Source organism: Protopterus annectens, chromosome 12.part0 (assembly GCF_019279795.1).
Source record: "Protopterus annectens isolate FY-2018-M chromosome 12.part0, PAN1.0, whole genome shotgun sequence".
Classification (NCBI taxonomy): domain Eukaryota; kingdom Metazoa; phylum Chordata; order Ceratodontiformes; family Protopteridae; genus Protopterus; species Protopterus annectens.
The window spans coordinates 1,536,153,160-1,536,177,685 of record NC_056746.1 but is presented as its reverse complement, the minus strand read 5'-3'; the positions used below and the strand labels follow the sequence as shown (position 1 = coordinate 1,536,177,685).

At 39.1% G+C, this 24,526-nt stretch overlaps 1 protein-coding gene across 3 annotated transcripts in view; it reads left to right on the top strand.

The window, feature by feature from the left end:
• Nucleotides 1-24,526, top strand: part of LOC122817284 (medium-chain acyl-CoA ligase ACSF2, mitochondrial-like) — a 1,357,975-nt gene that overhangs the window by 1,232,793 nt on the left and 100,656 nt on the right. For all 3 annotated transcript variants that reach the window (XM_044090508.1, XM_044090507.1, XM_044090509.1), the window contains one exon: nucleotides 6,135-6,245. In XM_044090508.1, the coding sequence (XP_043946443.1) occupies nucleotides 6,135-6,245 (111 nt within the window). The remainder of the gene's footprint in view (nucleotides 1-6,134; nucleotides 6,246-24,526) is intronic.

The window sequence follows — 24,526 nt, the reverse complement described above, 5'->3', positions numbered from 1 at the left end:
AGTGGGTGAGAGATTCCAAAAAATATTTTACCCTACACACACACATTTACAATTGGTGAGGTTCAAACCTCTATCTAACTATCTTTTCGGACCGTTATATCGTGCATTCACCACACGCACCACTGACCTTACATGGTTTAGGGTTGGCAACAGGTACTTCTAAGGTGGATGATATCTGCACGACTGCTAAAGTCAGGCACTGAGATGTGTACTAGGTATAAATGGGGCCAAAATCTTTGAGGTACGGACATACATATGTAGACATAATGTACACTTGCCAGGGATGAGATTCAAACCAAGGTGAGTCACATCAGCAACAGTGCTAAAGGAGGGGTACGGGAAGTCTTGTAAGTGTGAATGACCACAAAATCAGGTCAGTACAAGGATACACACAGACATTCACATTTACACAGTTGCCAGAATCAAGATTGGAACTCCTACCTAACTAGTTTGCTGCACTATAGTATTATACAGTTATCGCATTGCCACAGAGCTTAAATGGCAGTGAGCTGTTAAAAGGCATCTTTGAAGGTGAGTCACATCAGCAGCAGTGCTAAAGGAGGGGTAAGGGAAGCGTTGTAAGTGTGAATGACCACAAAGTCACGCCTCTACAAGGATACACACACTCACTCACATTTACACAGTTGCCAGGATCAGGATTGGAACTCCTCCCTAACTAGTTTGTTGCACTATAGTATTACACAGTTGTCACATGCGCCACAGAGCTTGTATGTTAGAAAAATGTCCAAAGGTATCTTTGAAGATGAGTCACATCAGCAGCAGTGCTAAAGGAGGGGTAAGGGAAGTGTTGTAAGTGTGAATGACTACATACTCAAGTCTCTACAAGGATACACACACTCTCTCACACAAACACTCACATTTACACAGTTGCTAGGATTGGAACAGCTACATAATTAGTTTGCTACACTATAGTATTATACAGTTAGCACAAGCACCACAGAGCTTATGTGATGGTAAGCTGTCCAAAGGTATCTTTGAAGGTGAGCGACATCAAAAGCAGTGCTGAAGGAGGGCTACTGAAGATTTAGTGAATGTGAATGGCCTCAACCACATTCATCTAGAAACACACTTACACACAACTTTACATTTGACAGGACTGAGATTACAACTGCTACATGGATACCTATTTGTACTGTAGTGTTACAAAGTCATCACAAGCACCACTGACACTATAGGGCTGAGGGCTAACCAAAGGTATTTTTACAGTGAGTGACATCAGCACGTCATGTGATATAGGCCAATGGGATGTGTAGTGGGTGGGACAGGCCTCATAATGGGATTTTCTCTGTCACTGTCTGTCTTTTTCTTCCTCACATGTCTGTGTGTATGTTTGACATATTATATTATGTTTGCCTTAGATATTTGTGTGTATTCCTATCCAATGTGTGTGTGAAGTATCAGTGGTGTACAATTTGATGTGTGTGCACAGACAGCTGCGAATAACCAATAACTGTAGTCCACTGTGTTGTGAGACATGGGCTTCATTTCTCTAAGTGTAGGAGCATGCCCAGTATGGCCTTCTATATTGAGTGTGTGCATCCATTCCAGGGAGGTTGGACTCCAGTTCAGAGTTTTATGTGCTACGGCTACACCTAGCAAACTGTTTCTGCAGGATATCTGTAGATAGATTGCCAATGTGGAGACAGAATGAGCTTAACATACAGGGGATACTGTAACTATTGCCGGCTGTGCTGCTTGTGTGACATGTTTGGTTGTAGCATAGATATTCTGACATATGTACTGTTTTACAATGTGATGTGTCATGTCATCAACTACTGACAGTTATCATTCTTTGCTTACAGTTATTTACTGGGAAATACGAGATGAATTCAGCTGAGACCAATATCCTGAGGCATATAGACTACACATTCTGGCACACACCTGCCATTGTGGAGGGGTAGCTACAGACAATAGACTGCTGGTTCTGTGTAAATGGTGCAGCACCTTGTTAGTATGCTGGCTGGGGCTCCCCTCCTTGTGCTTTTCTCAACTTCAAATAGTGGCCATATTCTGCGGGGACCATACCTCTCAGCTGTACAGATACACCCACGTTATCCAGAGGCAGAATTCATATATCTGATCAGTTTACCTTCACATTGTGGTTTACAAGTGGTTTTGTGGCTATTCATTCATGGGTTTGCAGTTGGGAGTAGTATGGGCAGACATTATAGTTTCAGACTTCACACATTCCGTGGCATCCATGCTTCTACACCCCCCCCCCGTTATTCTGTCCTCCACCTAACATTATGTAAGCAATATCTCAAAGGTATCCCTATAGTTGAGCCTTTATCCCAGTAGTATTTATGGCCTGATCCACAGTCCTTGCAGTATGACATGGGGAGGCATACTCCTGGCATTTATCAACATGGCCTTGCAATTGTTTTCTGTTTACTGTTAGGTTGTTAGTTGGGACCCCCTGACATTCCATACATTGGCAGTATGTGTGAGGCATGGGCCTTTGCCAGAGGACTGTAGGCCATTTGAGAGTGCTGCAAGCCATCTGTTACTGCATTTCTATATGGAATTGGGGGGGGGGGTGCACACCTGCAGACTTTTACATTTGAAATGACTGTACTGGTGCGGTTGCTCTTTTGGCTTCCATTTCATATTGTATTATTACCTATCATGCAGACAGGAGGCAATCAGTGGAGTACACATGTTAGATCTTAATAGCATATATTTCAGTTTCAGGCTTCTTACCCTTCAGAACTGGAATGCAACTGCCAGTCATGTTGTAGTATGTCTATGTAGGTCTGGTGGGGGGCTGTTCATCATTGCCATCATCTGAGGGCCTTAGCCCAGCCTTTCTTCATGGTCATCTACACCTGTCCTGTTGGGTGAGGCTGGTGGTGGATATGAGACCCTCATTGACATTCATGTGTGTGACCTATTGACACCCACAATTCTTTGGGCCATCACATGTACTACAGTGGGGGATGTCACCTTGTGTAGTGCTGCCTAGTATGTTGTCACCAGTATTTGTTATGAATTTCCTGCTGTCCCATATAGCTGTCTGCTGCTATCCCCTTCAGCCACCCAATTCCCTTGCATGCTTGCATCCATATCATACATACAAGTATGAGAACATACTACTCCATTCAGTTATTGATAGGAAGAGTGACTTAGCTTGTTGCTGGGCCAGTATTGAAGACAGTGTTGGAGGGATGACTGTGTTGGATGCAAATAGTACACTCCTTGTATATGGTAAACTGAGGTAGTGTTATGTTTGGCATCCCTTTTACTGTCAGTGCAAGTCGGAGAGAGGTATCAATCCCTGGGTCCCTACTGTGTCAGTGTGTGTGTGCTATGCATTGCCTCTTTGCCAAGGCCTGGGCATACTGCGCACGCCTCCTTCTGGCTACAGGGGCAGGCTCAGGATGTTCCTCCTCTGAGTCCATCTGTGCCTGTGCTGGCCTTGGAAATGGTGGGGGGCTGTGTGGCCCCGCCCCATGCTGTTCCTGCTGCAGCTGTTTCCGCAGGATCACGTTGTGTAGCATGGCACATACTATGAACATTTGTGTACATGTAGCTGGAGAATACTGCAAGGCTCCCTCTGGATATGTCAAGGCAGCGGAACCGTGACTTGAGCATCCCAAACACATGCTCTACAATGATCATGGTTTGTGCATGTGCCTCATTATGGTGTTCTTGTTCAGGTGTATTGGCATTTCTGGCAGGGGTCATCAGCCAAGGCTCCAGTGCATAGCCAGCATCACCCACTAGATGGCCATATGGGATGCCCCCCCTGTCAAATGCCTAATACACCTGTGAGAAATGCCAGATGTGGGAGTCCTGATAGCTTCCAGGACTGCCAGCACACACATTCATGATAATGCCCTAGGCATCGCACATGACCTGGCAGTTGATGGAGGGGAAGCCCTTGCAGTTTATGTAGACCCTGCCCCACTCACTGGGTGGTGATTTGATGTGGATGTGCATGAAGTCTATAGTACCAACTATTTCAGGGTATTCTGCTATACGGTGGAAGAAACGCATACGTGTGGTCAGCGCCTCACGGGTGGTGGGGAAATATATGTGCTCATTGGCAAGTTGTGTTATGGCATCCAGGAACTGTTGGAGTACCCTTGATGCTGATGCAGGTGAGAACCCCATGATATCCCCAGTTGGTCTTTGGAAGGTACCTGTGGCTAGTATTCTTAAGCCTAGACATACCTTGGTATCCACTGGTATGGGCTCGTCTCTATTAGTTCTCTGTGTAAAGCGTGGCTGGCACAGCTCAACAATTTGCTGTAAAATGTCCCTGTCCACCCTATAGTGCTCCACTATCTCCAGCTCATGTAGGCCCTGGTAGGTTACCCTGGGTCTATACACTCTTCCTCTCCTCCTCACTGTGGGTCGGTTGTCAGCATTCTCTTCCTCACCACCCTCAGTCTCTAGCACATATTGATGGAGTAAAGCAGCAGCAGCCTCTAACATATTTAGTTATTTTTGCCAGTTAAAAATCCCTCATCTGTGTACACCGGTGGTGTAAAGTTTGTGGGAAAAAACAGTCTGTAGGGTGTTTGCATAGTTTATATTAGTGTGCTGGGCTACTGCATGTGTAATTAGCTGATTCTGATACATTCCACCTGCCAGCTATGCTAGTTCTCCTTGATTGTCTTCCTACTGCTGTTTCCCCTTCCCACTTCCTCCCTATTTAAGCCCCGTGGTGCGCCATGCATACCCGGTGTTCAAATGTAGACAGTTCTGCTATTTCCTCTGTTTTATTTATTTATTTTTTTTTAGGCCCACTGTGGGCCGCCCCCATCCGTTTAGCTAACGTAAGCTCTTATAAGCAGAAATGGCCCTGCCTGGATGCAAACACAGTCTGCATTTCATGGAATAAGACAATGCAGCCTCAGAGACACACCCTTCCTTAGCTGTGCTTAGCTAAGGGCAAACACGGGCCACAGAGCTCCAATGAGCTTACAGCAAGCATGACACCCCCCCCCATGAAGTAATTCAGCTCTTATACTTGCACTGTTGTATTCCTGCACCTATACGGTTAGGTGCAAGCTGACACTTTGAGGAAATCTGTGATTCAGTATAACTCCCCTCATTTGCATACCCCAGTATGTAAGTCCTTAGTTACTGCACTTAGACGGACCCTTTCCCCTTGACAACCAGTGCTCCCTCGTATTCTTTACAGTCTGCATGCCATTGACTATAATGGCAAAATGAGTTATCTTAAAATTGACTTTTTTCATTTTCTTTTTTTTTTTTAATTTTTGGCAGGATCCCATTTGAGTGCTGCTGCCCTAAGCTTAAGCAGCTGTGATTGGCCAAAAACAAAAGTTTAATTTAAAAAAAAAAATAAACATTTATTAATGCTAATGGCCTTATATTTGCATTCTCCTCAGAATTTGATTTCTTTCATAGTGTAATCCTTAGATTTCAGTAACAAATTAGATGCCCATTCAACCCCAGTTTCCTGATCACTGTGTACATGAGCCATACATCAATGGTTACCAACAAGTCTTTTTTATCAACCAGTGCATCCAAAACTTTTTCTTTAAAATTAAAAGGATCCCTTATATAGGACCTAGGACTCTCTCTGAAGGCTGCAGTGGTGCAGCGGTTAGCGTTGTCACCTCACAGCAAGAGGTTCTCCCGTTTGATTCTCGGCTGGAGTGCCTTCTGCATGGAGTTTGCATGTCCTCCCCGTGATCGAGTAACTCTAAAGACATGCAGGTAGGTGCGAGCGTGAATGGGTGTGCCTTCGTTGAAGGTTGGGTGTCAGGCTGGCAACTTTGCACCGTAAAAATCCACTGCCAATCATGAGTTCCGCTGTGGCGACCCCTAACCGGGAAAATCTGAAAGACTTTATCTTTCAGGGCTCTCTCTGTAAGTATGGGAGATTGGTTCTAGCTTTGATCCTTCTGTGGAGATTATGGATCTCAGCGGAAGTTCCAGTGGATCTTTGTGTATTTTTGGAATCCTACAGGTTATTCCAGCAATAGGATTAATAACTTGAAAACATCAATACATATCAAGCATAATTAAACCTTGAATATGACTGTCATATAACCAACTGTCTATATTTCTATAACTTTTAAATAACTCAACTTTTGTTACCTTAATGTAAAAAATATAATTTGCCATTTATTTGGCAGGTAATTGGAGTAAAGGATGAAAGAATGGGGGAAGAGGTCTGTGCTTGTCTACGCCTGAAGCAAGGACAAGAGATCACACCAGAAGAGATAAAGGCATTCTGTAAAGGCCAGGTTAGTAACATAAATCTACTAGAAATATTGATTTGGTGTTAAAGTAACATATTATTTTAATATCTCAAGTTTACTTTTTCAAAGGATATCTGTTTCATGATATCTGCAGATTGTACAAATACACAGTAATCTGTAGGAGTACTCTTCACCTACCCAAAGAGATAAAATCAGATCCATACACCAAATTATTCTTAAGAAACAGAACTGAAATACAGTAAAAGCAAATGTTATGTATAACACATTGTTACACTGAGTCATGTGTGTATACTGAAACTTGAGCGCTTATCTCTTTGTGATCAGTCTGTACCTTTTAGCTGTTTGAAATGAACAGGCTTTACTCTCTAGTCACTTTTGGAAGAAGAGAGTCAGTGCATGTATCCCAATTAATTCCTATACGAGAAACATGGCAGTGCATCTAATACAATGACATAGTTCTAGGTTACATTTAGAATTCCTAGATTTTTGTGAACAGGCTCTACTGATTGTTTTGCAGGTTCAGGGTTTAATGGCAGGAACATTTTGTGAAAAACTGTTTTAGGTTTTGAACCCATCACACATGGATTCATAAGAAATAATTACTACATCCAAATTTGTAATCGCAAACTTTGGTTAAGCATTACAGAAGCACTATTAAATAAGAGTTATTTAATGCTAATCACAACATGCAATAAAAGTGATGCAGTGCTATGCTGTACAACCTATTGTTTTTACATTCTGATTATCTAAATGCAAGCCATACCTATATAGCCTTCAAAATAAGATATACCTGAAAAGAGTTCAGTACAAAACAAAAGAAAAGACTAAAGCTATGACCAATATAAATATGCTCCAGTTTTTTGATTAGGGTAGAGGTTTTAAAATAAACTGAAATTTTGTAAAGGTCTTATGTTCTTAAATGAACTTTCACTTGTACTATTTAAGCAAAATGATAAGTCATGCTACTGGTAAAACTTTTCCAGTCATACAAGGATTTCATGGTTATCTGATCTAGGTGTATCTAATTCTGACACTCTGTCAGTAAAGGTGGAGATCTGTAGCCTGCAGCTCTGGAACCACAACTGTCTCTCTGGCTGCTCCTCTGTAGTGCCACTGTGGTTTTATAATATGATCCAGCCTAGCAGAAGCATACGTCATGTTTGCTAAATTGTTTGCAAGCAAAATGTTTGCTGACATAAGTAAACATTTTTGTGCTAAAAACAATAGCCATTGTTCTTGCTTTGTTCAGTTTTTTAATGAGTAAACTCTAGCAACTGAGGCTCTTAGTAAACTTGGTTGGTGAAGCAATTAAACAAATGGCTCTTTTTATACTTTGTTTCTGCCCTCTAAGAATGATCATACCTGTTTGCATGCCATGTAGCCCGCCATTATGTTGGAGTTGCAGAAAATATTCTGGACAACAAAATCATGCCTGTGTAACGTCCATTATTCTGCCATTCTGAGATACATTTTAGAAGCAGTATATATGGGATCAGAAATAAAGGCAAATCTTAAAGGTGCAGATTTATCATTTGGCCAGAGAAAACTTTCAATATGTGTAATAATGCTTTTTCTGTTAAGATATATTCTACAGATGAAGTCATGGACAATACCTTTAAGCTTAAGACATTGAAGTTTACTTTAATAATTTCAATAATACTATTTTGTATAGCAATTTTCTTGTTGCTTATTTTGTAAAGTTGCTGTTCTATCAATTTATCTCATATTTCACATAAACACAAACATCTGCTTTTGTTTTGAGATGAATCAGCTGCTACCACAGAGTCTCAAGCTGAGTGGTAATGTTTTAGAACACTGGTATCTTTGGATCTAGAAGTCTGACCTGTACCTAACTACAAGTGTCATTGTAGACAAGTCAGGAAAAAGTTCAGTGTACAACATTCCTACATGTCATGGAGAGGAAAACCATCAGCTTATTTAATACACTTAAACTCAAAGAAGATAAAATGAAATAAGCTAGCTACTGTAAGACAACATTTTAAAGTTTACTATAAGCCAAAGGAAAGCTGTCTTTTATTAGACATTTACTTTGTAGTAGGATATACCAAGTTCAGAAAACTATATATGCTTATGCGAATGAACTAAAACAGAATCAAACACTGAATTTATTGAGTTGCATGGCACATTTGTAACAGATAGAGTTGTTTGTATCATTAAAGCAATCTAGTAAGGGAGTAGGTTGGTGAGTGATTTGGAACTAAGTTTAGCTAAAGTACTGGGCATATTTAGAGCAAGGGAAATTATGAGTACTAGGTTCAAATGAGTACTCTATTCAAAGACCTTGAAAGGAAATGGAAATGAGCAAGACTGTCTCTGTGTGTATATATATATATATATATATATATATATATATATATATATATATATATATAATATACAATGAGGTGTAAGGGCAGCATTCATGTTTACAATACAAAGGACACCATAGAAAACTATGAAGCATCCCAAATGTTCCCTGGAAGGAAACACGTGTGTAAAATAATGCACTTATGTATTTTATTCGCTTATGTATTTTATTCACAGACAAGAAAAGAGAAAGCATATTGTATATGACCAAAATTGCTGGCTATATGTGGCAAGAACCATTTTACAAGAGAATGTAAGAAACAAAATAAGTAGTCTGTTGTATAAACTGTGCTTGTTACTGAATCTAGGAATGACAAACAAAGAGAAACATTTGTGGAAATTGTGGAAATGCAGAGCCAAGTGCATAAAGAGCACTGAGAAGAACTACTGGATAGGGAAGCATGGCAAATATTTAAACTTTAAGCAAGAAACTGGAGCAGAGCATAATATTTTGTCAATGTCCACATTTAAAAGTATCAAATTTCAGGATACCTTACTGATATATTGTATGGCACTAAAATAGAGCCTGTGGGTCAGATATTGTTGACATACAAATAAGCACTTTTTCAAGTTTGTCTTGGGAAAATGTGGTGAAATAGCCAACTGCATTGTGTCATTGGATTATATGAGAAGCTTAGCATGGTTTAAATAAACTTCAATGTGTGAGTCCAGAACCAATCATTACTTGATGCAAGCAACCTGTCAGGTTTCATGGGTTGTTAATTCATGTGATTTCTGAAAGTTCCTTTTAATCCTAAAGGTTATGCTTATTTATGACTCATTGAGAGCTAAACAAACATATGATAAGTTGAAATTGGGGTAGAGAGATTTAAAAAAAAACAAAATCATGTGCAAGTGATAATGTCTGGCAAAACATGCATATTTGCCTGTTAGCTTGAGTTGTCTGCCAGGTAGCTACTGCATCAGAATATCTCTGGCTGAAGCTCAAACAGTTAATCACATAAAATGGTGCTATAAGCCTTAAGAAATATGCTAAATTAAGAATTTAATGGAATGCAGATTCTTTTCATTATTGTTATACACACACAACCTAAAAAAAGGTTAACAATATGGTTACAGTTGTGAAGCAAGATAAGCTTAGAATCTGCAGAAATCCCCCTCCCAATATTTGAACAATGTGATGTAGAGAGAAAACTATCCACTGGCAATAGTTGAAGATGTGTCAGAAATGTTCACTACCAAATACATTTTTGTAATAGATGCTAATCAGATTTTCTACAAATCAAGCTGAATGAGGCCAGTTCAAAGCCATGTACATTCAATATTCTCTTGGGAATGTTAGATTTCTCAGGCTACATTTTTTTATTTCATCTGCATCAGAAGAATTTCTAAGAGATGCTATTACTGATGATTTGCTTGTTATGTGTCAAGATTTAACAGGAGCATGACATGATCTTGGTCAAGTTATTATACAGACTGAAACAATGCAATGTCAAACTCAAGAGGAGCAGCTGTAACATTCTTTGAAATATATGGGTCACATTCTTAGATCAGAGGGGCTAAAACCAGATGTTGACAAAGTAACAGCTATTTTATGCCAAAACCAGAGGTCAGGCAGTCCTTCAGGCCATTCCTGGGAATGGCTCAGTATTTTTCCAAGTCCATATCAAGCATAGCCTAGCACAGGTCACTCTGCCACTAAATAAGCTTTTAGAGGACAATGTTACATCAGACTGTTCAGCAGAATTGGAAAATAGCATTGAGTTATTGAAGAATCTCATAACTAATGCACCAACACTAAAGCATAGCATACTGATCAAAAACAGTGATGCTACAAGCAGTTATGAGCTAGGAGTTATACTGATGGAAGAAAATAGACTAGTGGCATATGATTCAAGATCACGTACAGATAGATAGACCAAATAATATGTTGAAAAACAGATGTTGGCTGCTGTTTATGAATTTGAAAATTCCACATATACATCCATAGCAAATCTGCAATGGTCATGGCAGATTGTAAACCACTTTGGAGCATATTGAAAAAAATCACTACACAAAGTGCCATCTAGGTTACAGCTTACTTTATTAAAAATAGTGCACCCTAATTCAGCAAAGAAGCAACAAGCTAATTTACACTGAGTACAGCCTGTTTTAAGGAGAAAAAGCAAGATATTTCTTTAGAAAAATGTAGACGCCATAGTTACCAATCACTCAGAAAAAGCTGCTAGATCTTGAGTATAAACTATGGTGCATGGCTACTAGATACTTATCTTTCACACATCCCTTGTACTTCCTGGTAGTTTTTAATCAAAGCAGCAATGGCAGCAGTTGAAAGAGATGTGGGGATGGCCAAGGAAGATGGGAGACTTGGTTTTTCATAGCTGAACAATCTTTTCCTACAGAAAAACTAGAAAGCTGCAGTTTGTAATAGAAACAAGGGAGTCCATGGTGTTAAGGTGAAGGCCTAGCAGCAGCAGGAGCATGAGCTGTTTAATTTACTCATAGGGGCCAGGAAATGGATGAAATATTAAATGTTTTTCTCAAGTTTAAAGAGATGATGCCTTAACAGCACCATGAGCTGTTAGTGAAATTGGGACATGAGGAAAGCTGGGGACACTTGAAATGACTGTCCAACAGCAGGAGATGCATATACAAGAAATTGATAGACAGGTCAAATACATATTTTCACAATTAAAACCATCATGCTGAAAGTTGATGGCCTGGAGAATTGGGGATATTGTTCAAATATTCATATTTATAGACTTTCTGAATACAAGTAAGTGAAAGATATCTCCTTCTAACATGGTTACTTGTCATTTTTTTTGAAGAAAAGTTTTGGATCTATACAGACAGAGATAGGTCATAAGGATTTGCAACCCAAACCAGTAGCACAACAATTCAAACAACTTGCTTCCTATCTTTCAGAGAAAAGGAGGCAATATGTTGCTTCAGTATTCTGATGGTCTACTGTTCTATAATGGAACCAGTACCTTCTTTGATAATTATTATTATTCTAGGTAGATTGAGGATCAGTGGATTAGATGATCTTTCTTTTGACTTTCCTATGCAGAAAGGATATTAAGAGTGGGCTAGGGTGCTCTTTTACATTATGGATTTTTATAATTTTATAAATAATGAATGCCTACACTTGAAGGATGCAGCTTTGGTGTGACATGATCTACAATCTTTAAATGTCATTGATGATGCAGACTTTATGGAAATAACATGAAGTACTGAGTCAGTTCATAAACTGTCATCTTCAACTACCACCAAGCAGCTGGAGGTAAAGAAGTCCACAGTGAATTTTATTGAATGAATGTGATGCAAATATTTACAAAATATAAATGCACGTTTTAGTCCAATTAACAAAAAGAAGAGTTCTCTAGTATATGAGGAAACTTATTGCTGACCTAGAGCCATTGCAAGAAACCCCACCTATTTGATTTAGACCATATCATGTTGTTGAGATTGGGTTTCAAATTAAAAGTGAAGGATGGGATGGGATGGGATGGGATGGGACAGGATGGGATGGAAGAAGATATAATTGCCAACAGCCCCTTAGTTTGAGAGTTAAATTTCCCTAATAGTCTAAAGTTTTGCTCTTTCAATTCAAAATGTTCACCTATATTTATATGTTTACAATATTTACACCATCCACATTTTGATATATTACACGTCTTCTATTTAAATTGAATGGTCCCCTTTCTAAGATGTCCTCAATATTACTAATCCTCTTATACACTATAATATGTTTTTCCCCTCATTTTTTTCTCTTAGTACATCATCATCCCTCAAAACTGACCCGTTCTTGTCTATGATCCATTTGATTTTATTTGATATTATTACTATGTTAAATATAGTAATAAAGAAATTCCTAAAAGTGGAATTGTCAAAATGTAGATGATGTAAATATTGCAAACATATAAATATGGGTGAACATTTTGAAGTGAAAGGGCAAAAAATTACACTATATTGCAATATGTCAATTATGCCCTAGATTTTACATTGGCAAAACAGAAAGTAAACTAAAAGAAATAAGTATGAATGCCTTGTTTAAACATATACAACATAATCTGGGGCATACATTTAAGTTTGTGGTAATGGAAAAAATAACAATGAACATTAAAGGGGGACCATCAACATTAATCCCGGAGAAAAGGGAGTTGTATTGGCAATTTTATTTGAATGCTAATAGCTGTCCAGGTCTGAATAACTATAGCTCCAATACATGTTTGTTGAAATTAAAATTATTGCTTAGGCAATATTTTAAACAGATTATATTTCGTTTACTGAAGTTGTTTTATATAATTTGACATGTTTAAAATTATATTTAGTGGGCATATATGTTTTTTATATACATTTCTATGGGTTGTTTAACTGTTACCTAGGACTCTATATTACTAAGGAGTGTGCCTTTTTAAATTAAGGAGATTTAGTCGGCTTTTTTGTGTCATGTGATTTGAGGTGGTGTATTTAAACTGTATGAATTTAAAAACTTATTTAAAGAATTCATGTAACACTGAAAGAAGAAAGGGCTTATCCAATTATTAAAATTGATTATGGCAGTGTTCGTAGTGGTTATTGGTTTCCCTAGTGTTTTTTAGCCATTTGGTCATTTTTGCTTTTGAATTGACAGGTTTCCAATTTAATTGAAGGAGACAAGTGTTTCAGTGATTATAATGTTGAACTGCATTTTTGCTAGATTTTGAAATCCACAGACCAGATATGTAATTAGGTCAGTTGGCACCCCAGGCAAACCTCCATCTGGTACCCTCCTTATCAACCATACTGAGGAACAGAAAAATAAGTCCTACATCCTCCTGAGTGAATGATCAACCCTATATGTAAGCAGGAATATAGAACTATTCTGTTGATACATAATAACTCATTGCTACATATTTCAGTAATTGTAGAAAAGAGCTTCATTTCCTATTGTACACACTGACAAGGAAGCACCATAACTGCCATTGTGTAAGAGGTGCAGATCAGTCTTTCAATTGTAAGTCTGCAAAGACTATTCAAAATATTTTATTTTCAGTACTGCTTGCAGATTTATAAGTCATGGACCAATTAGCAATTCTTACACATTGCTGATTGTGCTCCTTTATAGAAACTCAACACTGACTGTCATTCAAGCAGCTATGACTGCAATTGCTACACTGCTTCCAGAGACTGACATTCCTTCAACAATGTCATTCAGGCACTCTTTTTGCTAGAGTCAAATGGGCCCTTCCCCTACCCCTGGTACTGCTCTGCCAGAGACTCATTTCAGACAATGTTCTGCAGTTTAGTAGCCAAGATACACAAGATGGGAAATTACTTTAAAAGTAGTTTGAGATACTGACAGACACCTTGTTAGATAAAAAGGTTGATGCAAACAGTCACAAACCAGAATAAAAAAAAAGGAATATATAAACACTCTGTTTCAAGAGTTCACTGTAGCTGCTCACAAATAAAAGCCTTAGAAGCAAATTTCCTACTGCTGCTACTTTACTGAACAGTAATACTGCCTACCCGTTTACAAGAAATTAACAAAAACAGAACAAAATTATGACACAATTGTGAGAATTTCATCAGATTTACAAAACTGGGATACTTTGTGAAAGAACTAAAATGACTGTAAGATATTGGAATTAACTGGAAACAGCTGGAAGGAACTGGAATGAGACTGAAATGAATGTCTTTATTTGTTAGTTACCCAGAACTGTGCAGGTTCCATCACTGGTCAAATCTTCTTGTACTTTTTAGAATAAAGTCTGCACACACTGTAGTTTAGTTAAGAATGCTTTATTATGTACAGTGAAGGTAGATGTCAAGAATGTCTAAATACTGTTTTTAATAACAATGCTGATAAACTGAAACAGTCTTTATAGATTTTATATTCATATTTGAATACTGGTTTTAATAACAGTGCTGAGAGAAACTATGTATTTATATCTAAATACTCCCCAGGATTCAGCAAGCAGCCGTGCAGGAATAACTTACTCCTGCATGGCAGGGACTGTTCCTGAGCAGCACGACAGCACACCATGCATATTTATGAAGGCATACTGCGGTGCTGTAAAATGGATATGGTGCTGTGTATGAGTGCAGGGGGTGTGTCTGAGAGCAGAGCTCTCACAATACATACGCCCACTGCACTCCAGAATTGCCGTTCAGCAATAATAATTGGGCATACCTGTCAACGTTTTAGAGCAAAATATCTGGACAAAGCCTAAAATGATGGGGGGACAAGTAGGGACAGATTTTAAACATTTGCTGTTACAAAATTAGAAAGTTGATAGACTAATAGGTTTTGCATTAGCATGAATTTTCTAAAGTATGTGGAGTCTTAAACTCAAGTGTTTGTCATTATTTAATGACATCAATCCTCAGCTATTTGCCAGAAAGCAATACTAAGAGGAACACACAAAAAATATGAGTCAAATATCTGAACAGTCTGTGAAAACTTGTACACTTGAGAGGTATGCAAATGAGCGAGAATGCTCGTAACATCCCCCAACTCATTAGGGTAAGACATCTGGACAAAGCCATAACGAACAGTTGTCTCACAAAGCAGAAAGTTGATAGAATAACAGGTTTAGCATTAGCAGAGATATTCAGAAGGGCACAAATAAAAAAAACACAACAAATACTTTTTTTTATAACTGCGATAAAGTTTAAGTGTAGCTGAGTGGGTGTGGCCATCGGTTAGCTACGCTTAGTCCAGCTTAAACAGTACCAGAGGTTAAATAGCAAGAGGCATTCACCTTAAGCAGTGCAAGCAGCCATTCCCGGTTCAATCCCCACTGTGACCTATTTGTATTTTACATGTGAAAGCAGTACATAAACATTTTTTTTATAATTAGCTACAACATAACATATATTTGTTAACCAGAGTACTGTAGTAGATCCAGATGTGAGGCATCAGTGTAATTAAAGTTGTGAAACCCCCATATAAACACAAATGCCCCATACAGTATAGTCACACAGGAATAAATGTAATGAAAGCACATTGGGGATGTCAGGTACAGTAAACAGATTTATAATGTGTAATGAACGATGAACCAATCCCATACAGCAGACAGTCTATAAAATAAAAAATAAGCAATGCTAAGCATTGCACAGCTCTGCTTACCAGGTGTAAGCATTGTGTAAATATGACTGCTAAGCAATGAGTAGTCCAGTTAAGTGGATTTGCCCATTGGTATACAATGCTGAACCTGCCTCTTTAAGCACTGCCAACCTTAGCTAAGCAGGTTTGCCCGTAGCTTAGCTTAGCTCAGCATATTCTAAACCATCCAATCACGACAAAGGGCAGAAAATCGGCCGTATTTAAACCCCGCAGGTGGGAATATTGCTCATAACTGGTTGCAGCTTCCCACTGTAGGCATTATGGCAGGAGTTGGTAAGGGCATGCACTTTCAGGCGCAGTATCGGGGCATACAGGAGTCCAAGGTCATGGTAAGACTCCTGGTAAAGAACCATGATGTGAGACTGTTGCAGGGTGAGTACCAGGGCTCCCAGTATACAGTGGAAGCCTGGGACCATCTCAGCCACAATCTCACCAGTGCCACTGGTATCCTTCGGACTGGTGAGCAGGTCTGGCACCGCTATGCTGATTAGAAATGGAGAAAGAGGGAGGTCTTGGACCAGTGGGTCCAAGAAGCAAGGCAGAGGGGTGATGTCCCAGCACTGTGTAAGTATTCATATCAAGAACTGTTTACTAAAGTCCAGTCTGTGTATGTGATGGATATGTATGCCTAAATATTTCTTTATTCCCTTTACAGCTGCATCTGAGCAAGCTGTGAATCAAGAAGCCCATGCTAGCAGGCTGCAAAGGCTGTGTCGCGAGGCTGGTAAGTAACAATCCTGCTTGTAGTAGTCATACCAAATAAATATAAAGTATTCAAAAGTCACCTGGCAGTATAACAACTGTGTATGGGTTGTACTGGATAAACCAGACAATATAACAGTAATAGTCCCATATAGGTCATATTTCAATAAAACTGTAACTGCCTAGGAATAAGTTCTAAATCCTAGACTGGTTGTGTTCACTTTGGTATTGCATGGCATTTAGTGTTGCAGTCTCTAAATACCCACACTGTGCTACATAAAAATATGTCTAGGAATGTCTGTATAAGACTGTTGTAAGTACAAGGTATGATTGTACAAACAAGATAGACTTAGACATAAAACACTGAAAGAACAGACAGCACTTTCTAAATAAATCACTCTGATGAAACTCAAATTGTTGTATTTTTAGCACACACAGCCATGGTTTGAATCCTGGGAGTGGTAGTAGTAAGCTGTATGCATAATCATACCTCTCAACTGTACAGATTTTTGTACAATGTCCAGATAATTGGATCATATATTAGGCCTGTTCCTCTGTCTCCCTGGCAAGTCACTGGGATGATCCCAGAATTGTAGTCACTAAATAATGACATACATTTGATTTTCAGACCTCAAATCCTTCAGAAAATGTATATTAAAACAAATCCTGTTACTCTAGCAACTCTACAAGTTTATAAGAGAAATATTCAAAATATGTCCCTATTTCTACCCCCATGTTGTCAAGCTTTGTCTAGAATGTTTGCATTAAGAGACTGAGAGGTATGTGCATAATATTAACTAGGAATCTGGGAATATGTATAGAAACAGGTAGTGTTACCAAACATTCCTCCCACAGGTCTTTCAGAAATGAAAACTGTAACTGCCTGGCAATAAAGTTTTAAATTCTGGACTGGTAGTATTTACTTTGGTATTGTATGACCTGACATGAAGCATTCACCAACATCTGATATCAGAATAGTACTGTTGTGTCAACCACATTTCTCACATTGTGCTACATAAAAATATGTCTAGGAATGTCTGTATAAGACTGTTGTAATTACAAGGTCAGATTGTACAACCAAGAGAGACTTACAAAGAAAATACTGAAGGAACAGACAGCGGTGTCTAAATAGCTCACTGATGAAAGAGAAATTGTTGTAATTTTAGCACACACAGCCATGGTTTGAATCATGGGAGTGGTAGTAAGTTGTATGCATAAATCATACCTCTCAACTGTACATATTTTCCCAGAATGTCCAGATATTTGGCTCATATTTTTGGCATGTTCCTCTTTTTTTCCTGGGAAATCAGTGGCATGATCTCAGGATTGTAATCACCAAATAATGACATACTCATAATACTCAAATAATGAGTGTCAGACTTCAAATCCTTCAGAAAATGTATATTAAAACAAATCCTGTTACTCTAGCAATTGTCTAAAAGTTTATTACAGCAATAATCAAAATATGTCCCTATTTGTACCACCATGTTGTCAAATTTTGTCCAGATGTTGTGCATTAAGAGAGTGAGAGGTATGTGCATAATTACAACTAGGAATCTGGGAATATGTGTAGAAACAGTCAGGTAGTGTTAATAAGCATTCCCTCCACAGGTCTACCAGGTAAGACAAGTAGAAGCTAGCTATTATGTGCATAATTACAACTAGGAATCTGGGAATATGTATAGAAACAGTCAGGTAGTGTTAACAAACATTCCCTCCACAGGTCTACCAGGTAAGGCAAGTAGAATTTAGCTATAAGTCGGTTGAAGTATACACTGTGTACAAACATACCACTGCCCAAACCAAGGCCATAGGGTATTGTAATAATACCTGTAGAGCAATGATCATTAAAGTTGTGAGTACTGCAAGGATATATAAGTTGTTAATTGACATCCCCCACCATATCTGCAACAATAATCTAAACACACAAATCAATGGGTATGTTTACACCAAACCTACTGTTGGGACATATGTCCTATTGTTCAATAAATATTTAAATGTGTTTCAAGTAATGTTCCATGTTTAGATACTATCACTGATGGCCTGTTGCTATCAATTTAACCTGCATGCCATTGTAATGGCCACTGTGGTTCAATATATGAATGTGTTTTTGTTTGTTATGCAACTGTTCCAAATCTGGTGTTTTGGGTTAAAGGGAATATCTATGCATGCTGTTATAACTAATCCTGGATTGTGTTGACTATTACTAACCCACATATGTTCTAAAACTGCAACACCATAGCATGTGTGGGAAGACCGGTCCCAGCAGACCCACCTCTCCCACCTCATCTGGCCATGGCACCGGGCCCCAGCATGTCTGGGACCCACCCCAGGACCTCCTTCTCCATTGATCCTGCACCACCTTTGAATAGAACTGCCTCAGCGGATGGGGTTCACCCCCCCCCCTCGGGAGTGGGCATGGACAGTATCCTGTCATCCAAAATCAGGTCTGGCGTCTGGTGCATAGGGAGCTCTGCAGAGAATTGTGAGATCTGCTATGACTGCTTGAGGGTCGCATGGCACAATTGGAGGGTCAGCCTGCCCCTCCTGTTCGTCCCCCAGCACAGCCACCTTTGAGGCCGTGAAGGTGCAATAGTAACTGCCCATGGGTGGGGACCTCAGTCCCACTGTTACCATTTGGGGGCTCATGGGCTTCTGAATTCCCTCCCTGTCCAAGGTGTTTCCCCCCACATGTGTCATATACAGCCCATGTATGGTGTCTTGTCTGTTTTGTCTATCTTTCGTCTCAACCTACCTCCCAAAATATACCTAGTATCCTTCCCTAAAATCCCACTCTCACCTAAAAAAAATGGCAATCTATTCCCAAAATAAAAAAATTTTGGCCTATACATGACTGTCCATTTCACACACGTGTCCACTGGACACATGTAATCTGGTCTAATTGGCTTAACAACACATTACTGTTGTCCTCACCCCTCTCTCAGAGGTTTGAGTGTCCAAATATACCTCCAAATTCAGTATATATGCACAGCTATTGCTGTAGAAGAAATGGACAGCTATCAACCTTCCCTACACCCATCCTACACATCCCTAGCTACTTTCCCTCTTTGTGCTCCCTTTTTCACAACTTTCCTAACACCCCCTTTTTTTTTTTTTTTAAAGAAATTAGCTTGAGGTAAGTGGGAGTAAGCACTTTTAAGTAGTATTAAGCAGGATTAAGCCTGTTTGTGCAGCGCTAAGCAATGCCTACACAGATTAAGCTATTTTCTGGCTGTCTGTAAGCATATTTAACCAGAAGTTAGCATTGCTTACCATCGCAAAAACCCACTTATAACTGCTTAAAAGTGCATTAATCACTCTGTATCCAACAGCCCTTGTTCTGCCCAGCAACAAACTAATTAGCCCTTGCCAGTCTAGAACCCAGGACCCTGGACACTATAGCCACAGCAATTTACCACTAAGCCATCTGAGATGTAGATATGTCTGATGTTTTCTCAAACATATCATGCAGCCCAGTCATTCAACAGTAGGGTAGGGTTACCTTTTGCCAGGTCATTCTCAGACAAATGATCTGCTGGGACATATCATTTCTGCAAAATGAAGTAGATCCCTTCGCATACACACACTTACTTTGCAACACTGAGAGTAGAACTCCTGCCTAGGTACTTGTTGCTACTAATGTGTTTGGCCTTAATTGCACACACCACAGAGCTGTTAGGATGAGGTGTGTCCTGAGTTGCCTGCTAAGTGAAGAACATTGTCAGGCCTTGTACAGTATGGTAATGGGGGTGTACTGGGTGTTAATGATCAGTGCATAGTATGACATACTGTCATATACACATTGACAAACACATACAGTCATATACATATTTGACAGACCTGGGCTTAGCAGTGCTAACTACCTTGCCAGTGAGTCCATACTGTTAGAGAGTTTTTTTACATAGCACATGCATCATTGGGCTGGATAGTGTAATCAGTTACCTGTATGGTTGATGGTGACAGCAGTCCTCATCAAGCGGACCTTGGGACATGTCCTGGGGGTACCATGGTGTAAAGACAGTATAACCAGCACCCACACCCCTCATTGGATATTGTACTCACTGAAACCCATGATAATGCTCTGACACACCCACAATCACACATTGACCAGGACTACAATACAAACCCTTGTCTATCTAATCAGTGTTACTACAAGGATATGCATTTATTGTACATGCCACAGGAATAGTAGGGTGAGAGTTTGTCATGGCTCTCCTAATGTCAGCAACATCACCATCCCTTATAATGTATGGCAAGATTTATTGTATTTGGAGAATGTGGCCTCAAAATGCTGTCTCATACAAATATGCACAGACACAATTGCATACACATGTACACACACATACCCACATTTGCCAGGAATCAAAGGGTAACCCACGCCTATCTATCCATTTGTAGACAAGTGTTATGCTGGTACTGCAAGCTCCAGGTACCCCATAGGGTGAAGAGTGCAACAATGTACATTTACTGTGAATTACAGCAGCAGCCATTTCTAAGTATAGCAATTGGGGGTGTAGTAGGTAAGAAGGCCCTCAGAGGATTTTGAACTACAAGTTTACAAACACACAGACACTGTTATACTCAATAATCCACACACACATTTGTCAGTTCTGAGGTCCATAGGTGTAGGTGTTCCTAGGTGTGTACCAGCCTAATGTCCATGGAGAGGTGGCAAGAGTAGGGCATCTGATTACACTGTTACCATGACACCTGACATTTGCCAGCAGGCCATCTATCAACCAATGCTACATGAGTGATCCCCAGGGTGACAGTGAAAGTCAGCATCCATTCCTCTGGTTTTCTCTTGCAGAGGGCCAATGAGGTGCTGCAACTGACATGTATGCAACATATATTGTATAACATGGCCAGTGTCTGGGTTAGGGATATGTACCCAAACATGTTCTGTCAACTGTGGCAGTCTGTTTGAGGTGTCCATGGCATGTGTTGCATACAGAGTGGGGTTTCCTAGCTGTGGCATTCATAAGACAGCTGGGCAAACATATAACTGCCAGTCAATCATAGATTGCCTGTAAGCAGCCAAGATGAATAACTGACATCTGCACATCTGTACAGAGGAGAGACAGAAAGTAGCTAGGCAACAGGTCATGCATTAGGATGAATATTCTGACAGATGTCTGAAACTGATAGATATGCCATTAGTACATGACAGCAGTCCTCAATGACATGTCCTAAAACATAGTAATATATCAACATATAAAATTAATATCCAATAGGAGATGCATTAAAACATACAGGTCAAACACCAAGAACATGATAGTCAGTACAAAGAGTCCAGCTTTGCATGCAGGGGGCTATGATTCCAATGCTACAATCTGCAATTTACTCTTACTTGGAAAAGCACTGTTAAAAGTGGTAATGTAAAGATACAATACATGCATGTGTGACTGCATATAACATGGGATACTACCCAAGTATGAAGCACATACAAAGAGAAAAGATTGTGGCACTACCCATGTATACTCAGGTGTTCCATACAGTATACTCACACCACCTGCTACTATAATGACAGCACATAGAAGCATGCTATGTACATGGAATTAAATACATTTATTAAAAATGTCATTACCCTGCTACTTTATTAGACATGAATGTGATCAATGGTTACCAGGGCTGAGCAATGCTTAGCACGTGTAAGCATTACTTAAATGTAAATGCTAAGCAGATTTGCCCACTGGTAAGCAAAGCCTACACAGTGTAAGTGCCTATATGGCTAACCATATGTTAGCATTGCACAAACCCACTTAAAGCTGCTCAAAACTGCCTTAACCACTCTGCATCCAACAGTCCTTGTTCTGTCTTCTGTTGCAAGTCTTGAACCCAGAACCCTGTACACTATAGTTACAACACTTAACCACTAAGCCGTGAAGATGTCTGTTGTTTGCTAAATATATCATTCAGTACACATACTGAATAGTAGTGAAAAACTGCTCTGACTGCTACAATTGTTTAGTATTTGTAAGTGAAACAGGTGCTGAATCAGTCATGTTCTTATATGTAAATATACACATATCAGATTAATATGGTGGGATACATCTGAGAAGGTATACAGAACACTCATGTTTACACATAAAATGATATATATATATATATATATATATATATATATATATATATATATATATATATATATATGAATCTACTACTGTTCACTGAAAGCACATTTCACTGAAACACATTTGACCGTGCACTTTTCATCGAAAACACAATTCACTGAAACACATTTCACCGAAAGTTGTAGATGGCCTTTTCCTCACTGTAGTGTGACCCTGGAGTTAGTATATATAGTAAGGGGGGGCAGTGGGGGCACTGCCCCCCACATGGGGGGTGTGGGGGGCGAAGCCCCCCACATATGTTAAATATTTTGAATTATATACATGGATACATGTAATTGCAATATATTATTGTTCTCTGACAACAATATATACATGAAATATGTGGGGGGCTATGCCTCCCACAACCCCCATGTGGGGGGCGGTGCCCCCCACACCCCCTTACTATATATACTAACTCTGGAGTCGCACTACAGTGGGGTAAAGGCCATCTACAACTTTCGGTGAAATGCGTTTCAGTGAATTGTGTTTTCGGTGAAATGTGCTTTCGGTGAAAAGTGCACAATCAAATTTGCTTCAGTGAAATGTGCTTTCAATGAACAGTAGTAGATCTATATATATATATATATATATGTATATATATATATATATATATATATATATATATATATATATATATATATATTTCTATATTTCTCTCTCTCTCTCTCTAGATATATATATATATATATATATATATATATATATATATATATATATATACATACATTTATGTATATTTATTTTTATTTATTTTATTTAACATTTGTTAACCGGGAAAGTCCGACTTGGAACAAACCCAATTTTCAGCAGAGGCCCGGGGGGGAAATATATATATGAATATATGTGAGTTCATATTACATTATTGAAATTCCAGAAGGTTGAACACCAGATGTTCGAACTTGGAAGATCGAAATGTAATAACATCGAAACATCAAAACAGCGAATTTTTTCCCAGGGAAAAAATTTGCTGTTCCGAAAAACATACACAACACAAGCACACCAAAAACCTTATAAACCTACACTAAACCTTACATACACAATTACCTATGCACTAACCTTAACCCAAACCCTAACCCTAAAGTCTGTCACTACCGCACACTTACCTTACCCGCGCCCTAACCCTAAAGTCTGTCACTATCCCACACTTACCTTACCCGCACCCTAACCCTAAAGTCCATCACTATCGCACACTTACCTTACCCGCACCCTATCCCCAATGTCCGTCACAATCACACACTTACCTTAACCCATTCCATAACCTTCGCACCACAGTGGAAAAAATGTCCAAGCCGCAGAAACATCCAACTGAATTCTTTCCCTGGGAAAGAATTTGGACTTCCGCAGCTTCGACATTTTTACCTTTCGAACTTCCAGGTTCAAACTTCTGGTATTCGACCTTCTGGAAGTTTGATTAGGTAATAGGAACCCAAATATATGTGTATATATATATATATATATATATATATATATATATATATATATATATATATATATATATATATATACACACACACACACACACACACACACACATATATATATATATATATATATATATATGTATATATAACATATGCCCATGACATGTAGTGGAGTCATACCTCAGCACCATAACTCTCAATCTGTTACTGCAACGGAACGTAATGCATGTATAGCAGTTATAAATGTAGAATGTTGCTACAGTGACAGGGGTTGTGTCAACATACATGTTGTGAAGGAAGGCTCTTCTGAGACTGACATGTATGCCATCAGTTAATGACAGACATCATAAAATCATCATAGTGAAGTACCACACAAATCACAGTAATGATCCCATGGAATACAGAAGCAATATCAGCAATAAACATGGACAGTTCGAAACAATCTGGTCAGTCAGGAGGTATACACAGAACACCTTAGTGCAAGAAATGTGGAACAAGCTTGACAAAGGGGATGTTTAAAGCCATGAAAATGGGGGTATATCACAAATACTGGACTTTATAAGCTCATGCAGTTGATGCATTCAAATCCTCCTGTCTGTCCTAACACATATTAACTGGAGGAGCAGA